The 12,120-nt window shown below is 38.0% G+C and overlaps 1 protein-coding gene across 2 annotated transcripts in view; it reads left to right on the top strand.

Annotated features, from left to right (window-relative positions):
• LOC145981961 (dyslexia-associated protein KIAA0319-like protein) overlaps window positions 1–12,120 on the top strand; it is a 63,561-nt gene that overhangs the window by 42,970 nt on the left and 8,471 nt on the right. For both annotated transcript variants that reach the window (XM_083115463.1, XM_083115464.1), the window contains exons 14-17: window positions 865–964; window positions 8,790–9,110; window positions 9,600–9,701; window positions 11,064–11,234. In XM_083115463.1, coding sequence (XP_082971589.1) covers window positions 865–964; window positions 8,790–9,110; window positions 9,600–9,701; window positions 11,064–11,234 — 694 coding nt within the window. The remainder of the gene's footprint in view (window positions 1–864; window positions 965–8,789; window positions 9,111–9,599; window positions 9,702–11,063; window positions 11,235–12,120) is intronic.

Here is a 12,120-nt window from a genome sequence, read left to right as displayed (position 1 = left end):
GGCAACAATCTTTTTTCATGTTATCCACAGTCAAACTCTGCAATTGTGTCTGTGAGGATCATCTTATATGCTGAAAATAATCTTTCAACTAAAACATAGTCAGTGGTGCAAACTTCATTGCTGAAATGTTAGTTTGTGAGGCGTGAATGCCACAAAGCACCGAAGTGGCGCGAAAGTGAGCAAGACCACACAGATCAGACCACTTTGGATTGTACAGGTAACAGTGGCACCAGACATTTTGTTTTGTTTAGAGCTTTGAAAAATCACCATGGACTTGGAGGAAGGGAAATCGACAGAGAGTACGTTTCAAACACGTTCCTCATTGAATTTTTTCCTGACCAAACGAAGCAAATGCCTCTGAGTGACATAAAAATCCTGTAAAAACCTTTAAAAATATATAGAAACCTTAAAAAAGGCTGTATTTAGGCACACAAACCTAAAATAGGTTCTAACAAGCCGAATAGGTTTTTTTAGGCATTATAAAACTTCATCAGTTGTTGCATTTTTTAACAAAACTCTGACATAACTTATTATTTCTTACATAACTGTAAGAGAAAAAATAGGTTAAAACCTAAAATCCGAGGTCTAGTTATTAACAGACATATATTCTTGTTAGAGCCCTGTCTTCCGTGTTGTTTTAGTTAAGAGGCTTATCCCCATGTTGCATGATGAGCACAAATAGCCTATGTGTTGACATACCCGTTCCATTGTCTGGAATAAGATATACACACACAGATGTAACTTGTGGAATTTATGGCAAGTCAGAGGTTGGAGAGTAGCTCAGTTGAAATATCAACTTTTCAGTAAGCTTTAATGTTGTTGTTGTTGCAACCGATAAATACTCGATTCTCCTGTTATTTTCAGTTGGTTGACGTTGTACCAGGTCGGTATGAATTCAGTTTGAAAGTGACGGATGAACAAGGAGAGTCAAGCTCAGACACGGTCTCCATCATTGTTAAGCCAGGTAAGCATATGTTGGTTAGGGTTTACCAGCTGCTACCACTTCGTGAAAATCAGTTTCTCAAAATAGTTAATGGCACCAAACTTAACCCTTTCAACCAACTTACATGCATTATTTTCACAGTTAGAATTCTAATAATGCCTACTTTGTTAGGAGGCCAGGTTAGGGATGTTATCAACCCATTTTCATAACGTGTTAGCAACTGGGTGTGCCCTGTACCCAAACCATGTTGGTTATTGGCAGATGAATAATGAATAGCATCCACTTAGCATCATCCAGCGTGCAAAATCATTGAAAACTGGTGGGGGAGAAAGTTCTTCATCTACAAATCACCTCCCCCACAAACACATGTGTAAATTATACAATACATATTTGTAGTGTTAATAAAAGTAAAAATAAATTACTCAATTAAAAATATATTATTATTACTAGTATTATTATTTACATAAAGGAAATTATTTTGTTACTTTTATACATATCAGATATTGTAAAGCAGCTAACTAATTCCTTTGCTAACTGGTTAAACAAATTATGAAATAGTTCAAGTGGTTTTATTATGTGTAAGTTTTTGTTTAGTTTGTGCTTTATGATAAATCAATTAGATTTGATAGTTATTATTTTCTTGCATTCTTGTTTTTCTTTTATTGTGCGTACTGATGTAGATTTGTTAATGACCTCTTGAGAGAGAATGCTTTCAATACTCGCGACTACACTAATTTGTGTGTGATTTCGATATTATTCTTAGTAAAGTATATTTGAAATTAAAGGTAATTGCTTATCTTTTGTTTGTTATAACAAAAACTCTCTCCCCCCCTGGAAATTTTTGGTGGAGGGATTTTTGAGGCCAAGATTGTTGGTGGGGATTTCGCACCCTGGCGTCATCTGTGTTAAAATCAGAACAGAAATACAAAAAACTGCATGAAAATAAAAGGCAGTGAAGAGCAGAGAAGAAAAAGAAATGTACTGACGTGTGTCTAGAAGCTTGTTATTGGCATCAAACACCCCTTATGTATGGGCGTAACTTGGAATCCAACTTGAAGGGGAGTAAAATTTGCTGTTTAACATTTAGGGGGGGACAGAGTAGAACTTGGGGCTTAAATTTGAAGGGGTAGAGTCGAAAATGTTTCTATCCAACAAAAATAGCATCCAGGACTATTTTGCTAACTACAGAGCATTCGAAAAGTCCCTGCATTCAAAGTTTGAGAATTTTTTTGCTTGTAATTTATTGAACATGTCAATGCAATGAATACAGGAAAACCTCGTTAATACGAAGTTCAAGGGACCAAAAAATGTCAACTTCGTATTAAACGACTTCGAGTTATCCAAACTTTTCAAAATGGCGCCTGTTTTCAAGTGTAAATAAAGTAGAGTATAAATTACCCCCATAAAGGATGTTTTATACTTGGTGGTAGCTCAGAAAATAAGCTTTATATGTACTATATAATAATATTGTACGTTTTAAAGAAAGTGTAAAAAATGTTACACAAAATGAGAACACGGAGCTTAACGCGGACACAAAGATTCCAAGGAGACTGTTAACACCATTTATCCTGCCTAGTTATACAACCGGTTATGCACGGGATGCATGTCGTGGCAAAAAGTCTTATAAGAAACGGTATTTTCTTTTAATTGTGCAAAGTCGTTGCTCTTCCACGAAATTCTTACAATTTTAGTTCATAAGAAACCCGTTTGCACGGAGACCTACGGAAAGGAAAACAATCTCGTTTATTGCAAGAAGTGAAACTTGGAAGAATCTTGACAGTAGTCACACTGGCGCGAGCAAGAGACTGGAGATAATCGGACAGGGATTAACTGGTAAGAGAAGATTCTTTTGGGAGAGAACACAACCTTTCCCTGGCACAAAACAAAAAAATCGGGGCTGCAAATTTCGTTCTGGTCCGGCTGTCTAAAACACATCGTAAAAAAAAGTCACGTATTCTTTGCTTCAGTTAACTTCATATTCACCCCCCCCCCCCCCCTCTGCAGGGATCAGTTCAAACTCTTCCTCAACTTGCATTGTAATCCACTCTAAAAAAGTAAACACACAACTTGCGATCTGTTTGCACAGAATGTGTATCCTAGGACACAAACAGTGCCGCACTCGATAATGACTCTGGTTTGGATCCCACTTTAAACTATATTTAGTCCCGCTTAGCTCATCAGCATAAAATGAACTAAAAACAAGCTTTACGAAACTTGCCTATTTTCAGATTAATCGACAATTTGTTGTTATTGTAGGTTTCAGGAGTATTCTGGAGGTCAAACACTCGCTCCGCCAAAACTTTTCCTCTCGTATTCCTACATTGAACATTGCGTGTTTTTTTTTTTTTTAACAGCAGCACACTAATGGTTCTCAAGCAAAGGGGGATTATATGGCTTTGCGAGGTTCAAAACAATGAAGCTTATTCCTTCCCACTGGATGAGTCATTGCAGTTATCGGCAAGCGAGAGCTTTCCAGACGCTAGACTAAACACTGGCGCCAGCTGCAGCGTAAACACAATGAGACAGGCTGGAAGTTAGAGCAGCAGGTGGCAGAAGGGAAATCATCGGCATTTTAAAGATAACGCAGTTGTCGAAGACCGAACTTTTTATCAGCAGTGTGAAAAAAAAAAGATCCTTGCATTACCTTTTACCATGCAACAGACAATAATACGGGCAATATTTCCTATCCAGACAGCTGCATTCAAACAAGAAAGAGGGACCTGAATTCTGCAATTATCACATTACCATGCACAACAGTGGCGGATAATGAGCTGTTGTAGGAAAAGGAAGGGGGTCACTTTTCTTTTACTTATCATGCGGGTTTTGTTCGTTTTCAAGATGGTATTCAGAACTGTTCGATTTTTTTTTAGACGCCAAAGGAAAGGAGCCCGTGTGCGCACAGGAGCAAGAATATAGCAACGGACCCCCCCCCCCCCCCGTTTGCTGATAGATAAAGGGGAGAAGTCACTCAGACAACAAAACACGGTTTTGGCAAATTTTATGACCGGCACAGTTGGGAAACGTATGAAGCGGGAAACTGGAGTTGCAACATACGTAAGATCGACGTCAACTTTTGCGGGAAACCTAGATGACAACGCATTAAGCGGGTTGACGATCTTTAGTTGGCCTATGCGGCTTTGATTATCTTTAACATTTTCCCTTTTTTTTATGAAGTTCTACAGGGCACAAAGAACACGCTTTCACTTAAAGTTGTCGGCTACCAGGCCAAACGTTGCTCGCTCACGGGAAGTTGCTGCATCTCGAGCTCAGAGCTAGACAGATGGGTGAGACTTCCAGGGGCCACGCGTCTTGTATTTTGGAGCATTCGTGCGATCTTATCTCGCATTTCTCATCTAGCACTGGTGAATATTTCCAAGGTGACGCATTCAACGGGGAAAGAGCTTGACCTGCCATGCACAATGACAAAGAATGTCAATGTCCAACGGGCATTTCGGGCTGCTTCCCTCGAGTTGTCAGCACCTCTTATTACAAGGAAACATGTCAAGGTCAAGTTAAAATAACGTCCAAGCTCTCTCCACATTCGATCTTCTCTTGTCGACTTACGCAGGTGTCTACTTCGAATTAAGCGAAACCAGTTTTGCGGAAGGGTCTTGTAAACAACTTCGTATTAAAAATTATCCGTATTTCGATTTATCCGTACTGAAATACATTATAAATCCTATCTTATCGGCTGGGGAATGGGAAGAACTTCGGATTAAAGGGTACTTCGTATTAACCAATATCGTATTAACGAGGTTTTCCTGTACATGCATTTGTTAACTATATCTCTGTTATTTATTTTTTTTATTTTACCTAAAGTTTCAGATACAGTACTGAATGGCCAGTTTACACTGAAACAGTAACAGCAGGAAAATAACAATAACAACAACAAAATAGAGTACAAGATGGCACTGAAAACAAATCAAAATTATACATACATCGTTAACAATTTTCTGAAAATTTGTTCTGGCAAGTCCACATTCGGAGGCAGGTTATTGTATGAGAGAGGAAGCCTGTAGAAAAGAGACCGCTGTAGAAGGGAGAGCCTTGTGGTGGGATTGTAAAAGAGCTTAACGTTGCAGGTTGGCCCAGTGGCAACTTTTAGATGAAATTTGTTGAGCAGAAATTCGCATTTAAGTTTGTCATTCATGATTTTGTGCAAAAATTTTACGTCTGCTAATTCGCGACGAGTGTGTGGTGATTGGATATTGAAGACAGACATAATATCTGTTTTGTGAAGGTGCCTGAGAGAAGATATTCTATGGCGAGCAATGGCAAGGAAAAAGTTGAGGATAGAATCAATCCTGGAAAGATTTGTTTTTGAAGCCATGGTCCAGATAGGAGAGCAGTATTCAAGAATGGGGGAGATAAGAGATTTGTAAAATATGCTGATGGATGATTGGTTTTGGATTTCAGTGAATCTGTACAGAGTACCGAGAAGACGCACTGCTCTTTTAGTAGTGTTTGTAATGTGCTCATTAAAGTTTAGTTTTCCGTCGATGATAACTCCAAGATCTTATTTTCCTGTAGTTTACGGTTATTACAAGCATAAGAAAACAGTTTTTTTCTTTGTGACGTTTCAGGAGAACACACGCTCCTTTCATCAGACATTTATTTTCATTTTGACTAAAGATACAGTTATAACAATGGTTAGTAATTTTTAAACAAAAAGAATCTGTTATATAATGGATGTTGTCAATGTTACATTGTTGTAATATAGCAACTTAACTGTGAAAAAAGCAGTCTATTTTATTTTTATTTTAGAATTTTTAAATCACCAAGAAGTTTGGAATGTACATTTAATGAATTCAAAATGAGAAACTCGCTACCAGATGTGGAAAACACACGAATATATAATATAAGTTGTTCATGTTCAAAAGATTATGTGGGACAAACAGCAAGGAAAATGGCAATAAGATGGCACGAACATGATTTGGACATTATAAATCTAAACCCAAGAACAGGTTTGTCAACTCATATCATCGAAGAGAAGCATTTGATTAAAAAGAGAAGGGTTTTAAGAAGATTAACGGGAAACAGAGAGCTGAATGTCTGGGAAGCCTCGTTCATTGCAGAAGAACACTGGAATAAATTAAATAATGAAAATGGTAACATAGATCCAGTGTGGAGTTTTCTTTTTCACAAATGGAGTAAGCCACCATCTTTAAAATTTAATGTAACAGAAAACATCAAGAGACTTTGTGAAAACAATGATGAATTTGAATTACCTGATGATATTTGGGATTCATAATTTGAAAAAAAAAAAAAAAAAATCTAAAATAAAAATAAAATAGACTGCTTTTTTCACAGTTAAGTTGCTATATTACAACAATGTAACATTGACAACATCCATTATATAACATATTATTTTTGTTTAAAAATTACTAACCATTGTTATAACTGTATCTTTAGTCAAAATGAAAATAAATGTCTGATGAAAGGAGCGTGTGTTCTCCTGAAACATCACAAAGAAAAAACTGTTTTCTTATGCTTGTAATAACCGTAAACTACAGGAAAATAATTCTATCATGCAAGCAATGCGTACATACAAGAAAAACTCCAAGATCTTTTTGAGAGGGAACTTTTTTGATGGGATTGTTTTCAAGATAGTAAGCAGAATTGAATTTGTTCCTTTTTAAGGAAATACTGAATATTTCGTGAAATACACAAAAAATAATTCATGAGCTAAACAATAAAATTTCATATAAAATATCATTTACTTACGATATGCGAGTATGCTTCGTTGGTGAAAGCGACGTTTCGGGGGTCTTACTGCCCTTTTCCTCAGGCTTCTTCCTAGGCACGTTTCAAACCACCATGCCACATCAAATTATGTCAAATAGGGTATCAGGATAAAATGGTATACACCAACGAAGCATACTCACATATCGTAAGTAAATGATTTTTTATATTTTATGTGAAATTTTATTGTTTACTAAAAGTGAGTAATTCACACTATGCAAAATATGAATATTCGTAAACTATAATAAAAGTACTTAAAGAATACTATAAAATGAACTACTTACGATTTGTGAGTATGTGTTTTATAAAAAACAACATTTCAAGACACAACTGGTCCCTTCATCAGGTTCACAATCTTGGCGAGTGGAATCACTTCATGGCCACGTCAATTAGAATAAAAGACAGGAGTAAGGTAATGGTTAAAATTATGGATAGAAAGGTATTTCGTAACAACTGGCTCCTGTCCACATAAAACTTCATATTCCCTTCTTTCCCTCGTAAGAACTTCGAATCTAAAAATGAACCATAAGAAACTTCATCACATTAACACGTTAAAACCCCATATCGTGCCACGCATGACCATATGGCGACTGGTTTGGTTTCTCGCTGAATGCCGGAAGTTGCCAGACTCGTGCCCCCGCCCACTTCCCTCCCGCTCCTATCCCCCACTACTATGCCATTTTAAACTCGAAATCCTAGATCTTGCGTGTCGTAAACTAAATGTGAGTACTACTGCAACCTCTGAGGTCGGTAACACACTGACAAGATGGCAAACCACTTTCCGCACTGTGAAATACACAGAAAGAATATTGAAACTTAATTTGAAACAATCGTCCATTGTGGTTTTACCTGTATCATATAGACTTCTCCATTTGTCCACACGTCTTTACATGACATACTCAAAATATGCTTCCAACATAGCGATTCACTGTATGTGCGTAAAGCTTAACGCTCGGTGAGACGCGGGCATGGCAACAGAACTCAACTGGAACGTTTCCTACGATTCACTGGGCGATATCCTTCAAGATAACCTGCAGACTTCTGGCACAGAAATTCCGTGCTTCGGTTCCGCGCATTTTCCTGTAGTGGGGGTTACACCATTTGATTTCAATAGAAGCAGACAACAGAAGGTATGTTGCTTTTTGTTGACACGTTTCTCCACGTCTCAGTGAGATTGTGATTGTTTGTCTTGCACCGAGGACTGTAACAGCCGCACTGCTCTAAATAACAGGTGGTTATAATTAAAGTGACGGTGTTCAGAGTGGTACAGCACGGGCTGTAATGAGAGTAGCAGTCTGAAACTTCGTAGATATGCTAATGAAGCAATGCGCTCGCGAATTATGGAAAAAAAAAATAGTTCCAATTCTCGCCACCAGGGTAAAAAATGGCGCTGTAAGCAGTCAAAACTTGGTATAGTTACAGGAAAAACACTATAAATCGCAGAAAACAATACTCTTTGTAATAAAATATCGCTACAATTTCAGTATTCGAATTACATGAACATTACTAAAGGAAAAAGCAACAAGCGTCACCAACAACAACCAGGGAGCTCACACAATGGTTAGGCAATTTCACCGACTTTGACGTCAGAGTTATGGAAAATTCCACGTTTTGACTGCTTACAGTGCCGTTTTTTACCCTGGTGGCGAGAATTGGAACTATTTTTTTTTGGCATAATTCGCGAGCGCATTGCTTCATTAGCATATCTACGAAGTTTCAGACTGCTACTCTCATTACAGCCCGTGCTGAACCACTCTGAACACCGTCACTTTAATTATAACCACCTGGTATAACATGAACACATTCTTCAAAGTCATACCACTCTCTCCTTGCCACAGATCAATGCTTTGTAGCTATTTTTTTAAAGTATGAGTTCGGGGACTTTTTGAACGCACTGTATTACATATGTGAAATCATAACATTTACTCATTACTTAGCTCCTTGGGTCCCAAAAAGTACCATGAATAATTAATAAACGTGTAAATTTGGAGGGGAGAGCAAGTGTCCACCCCCCTTCCCCTGCCAAGTTACGCCTATGCCTTACCTGACAATACTTTGCAACTAATGCACATGCTCGAATTTATTTCCGTTTTGCTCTCTCTAGATCCAAACCTCCATAGCCTTGTGGAGCTGACATTAAGCATTGAAGGGCAACTTGTAAGGAAATCGCAAGAAGACACCTTGGAGCAGCAGATTTCTCTTCTGTTGCGCGAGGAGGGAGAAATAAAGATTCATGTCCAGGATCTGAGGCTGGAGCAGAACACAGGCCATGCGGTTGTGGTGTTTTACGTGGAGAAGAACGGTAAAGCGTTGCCGGGGCCCCATGTTGTGTCTCGGCTGAAGGAGAAGCTGCATCAAGATTCCGGCCTCTTGGAATTGTCCGTCTCCAGCATCATCACTGTGGTGTGTCAGAATAATTGCTCCGGTGAGTAATAGTTTGGTAGCGTATTTTGATAATGAACTTTACTTTTCTGGCTAATGACAAAGTTGCAAGAGTGAGGATGAAATTGATGAAGAGACGCTCACAAAAAATGCATGCCCAGGTTTGGAATCAAACCCTGGGAACTTTGGTGGCAAAATCAATTGTTGGAATTGATGAAGGGACAATCTCAAAGTAACACCTATGCCTGAGCTCAAACCCAGGATTGCTAATTGTCACACCCCCATTAATTATTTATATGATGGCAAATCTTAAGAACATCTCTTACTTTTCTAACCATTGGTTTCTTTACTTGCCACTTCCCAGTGCATAATTAATGATTAGACCTCCTTCAGGGACATCAAAGAGTTAGTAATGAAATAAATCAGTCCATATTTTTCATACAAATATCTCTCGAATTTTACTCTGTTACAAACATAATTGTCCACTAAAGAAAGCAAGTAGATTATAGGAGTATATTTTCTTTCTTCAAAGGCCATGGTGTATGTGACCAAGCCACAAGGCAATGCCTGTGTGAAGCATTCTGGATGCAGGACCTGTTCGAAAAGTATTGGCGTTACGGAGAATCTAATTGTGGTGAGTTTCATTAATTTAATGTAATTAGAACAATAGTGACTTAAAATGACAAATATTTTAAAGTATGCACTTCCTTTTTATAATGAATTCATTCTCTTCTCTTGCAAACCTTCCTGTAAAATTTGATGCTTAGTTACTAACTGGGAATTTTCAAATATGGAACAATTGACATCTCAGAAAACATTGTCATTCGACTTGGGACATGTTACTTGAATAAGGGACTACCCCTTAAAATCCGAGATGGCTGGCAACCCTGCATGTAACCCACCTGCACAATCATGGAAGTTTGTTCAGTGGTCTTCACGTGACAATACATGTGATACCTGATGAACTGAATATCTCCACTTTCATCGTGAACGTGAACCATATTTTCTGGGAGGATTTGAGAGGGAGGAGACAGAATTTCTGACTTGCGGACATCTGGTTTTTGTTCCTCTTGCATGATCATGCCAAGCCACGCACTGTTTTTGCAGGCTAAGCACTAAATAAAAACACCTGATGTGATTGATTTTTGTTTACTTCACTGAATTATTTTTGTTTACTTGACTGAAAATTTCACTGAATTATTTTTGTTTACTTGACTGAATATTACACTGAATTATTTTTGTTTACTTCACTGAAAATTACACTGAATTATTTTTGTTTATTTGACTGAAAATGTCACTGAATTATTTTTGTTTACTTGACTGAAAATTACACTGAATCATTTTTGTTTACTTGACTGAAAATTACACTGAATTATTTTTTATTTGACTGAAAATTACAATGAATTATTTTTGTTTACTTGACTGAAAATTACACTGAATTATTTTTTACTTGACTGAAAATTACAATGAATTATTTTTGTTTACTTGACTGAAAATGACACTGAATTATTTTGTTTACCTGACTAAAAATGACACTGATTAATTTTTGTTTACTTGACTGAATATTACACCGAATTATTTTTATTTACTTGACTAAAAATTACACTGATTTTGTTTACTTGACTGAAAATTACACTGAATTATTTTTGTTCACTTGACTGATAATTACACTGAGAGAAAGGTGGCATGATGGCATTTAAGCAATCCAAAACAAGGAATGAGCTGATGAGCACACCGAAATAGGCTGTATCCAAAACCTCCAGAGACGTGTGTTGACAACAGAAGTGACTACAGGGAGGGACAGAGGCCATTTGTTGATAATGCCAGCATGTTATTTTCTATAGTTACAGTCACAGAACTTCTCTCACAAAAGACATATCTTGTACGAATGAGCCAGTGAAAACTTGAACTTGAATGCATATTATGGCTATTGCTTTTTATTGTAAGGGATTGTTAGCATGTTAACTAATCTCACATTTGTATCTCTTTGCTGTAGATTGGAGCATCCTGTATGTGGTGATTGTCCTCTTCGTGACAGTTGTCCTGGTAGCTGGCGGAGGTTGGGCCCTCGTGTGCTTGTGCCAGAGAGGTTGCACTCGTCGACCGAGAAAGAGGCATCGCTACTCTCTGCTAGACGAGGGGGAAGAAACAGCTATGATTCCACACAGTATGTATTAGTGATGGGGCAGATTAATTGATATTGATCAATATAGGAATACGGAGTGGCCGCGGTGGCTCAGTCGGTAACGCGTCTGACTACCATGCTCAAGGTCCCGGGTTCGATCCCCGGCCGGTTCAAATCCGGGAACTTTTCTAACGGTGGAAGCGGCCCCGGCACCTACCCAGCGTCGAATAACATGGGTACCTGGGGGAAACCCTGGGGGGTAAAGGCGGTCAGGGGCGTGATGCTGATCACATCACCCCCACTCACGACCGGATCAAGAAAGTGTAGGGCGTTACCCCCACACCCCCTATACGCCTTCATGGCGTGGTGCTATGCACAGGGGAACACTTTACTTTTTTTTAGGAATACTGATGCGTTGGTTAAATGGCCAGTAATTTTACCGATACAATATTTGTATAAATACACTCAATTTAATACAAAATCCAGCCATTTTGTAAGTTTTTAAATCAATATAAAAGTCTAATGTGCACATCCTAGAATATGAGACAGACATTTCGGCACTATTGGTACTGGCTGATATAGGCATATTGGTTCTGGCTGGTATAGGCATATTGGTACTGGCTGGTATAGGCATATTGGTACAATTACCAATGGTTTTACTGATCCTAATGTAGTAAGGGGCGTCTCAGAAATATTTTCCTTTTTAAAACTATTAAAATAAATACTTAAATTTGTGTATAAAGATAAATTTATTACCAAAAGAAAGCTTAAACATTATATTTTTATTTGTGGAAAAGAGTATTGGACAAATGGTGACCGTTCATGTTTTCATTACGCAAATTTAAAGAAGCTGCACACAGTCTTAACGATTGGTGAGGATCCTCACTAACAGACTGGCGCACACGGTCAAAGTTTCTGTTCGGTCTTG

This window comes from Lepisma saccharinum, chromosome 30 (genome assembly GCF_977018435.1).
Source record: "Lepisma saccharinum chromosome 30, izLepSacc3.1, whole genome shotgun sequence".
Classification (NCBI taxonomy): Eukaryota; Metazoa; Arthropoda; class Insecta; order Zygentoma; family Lepismatidae; genus Lepisma; species Lepisma saccharinum.
This window is presented reverse-complemented; position numbering and strand designations above follow the sequence as displayed.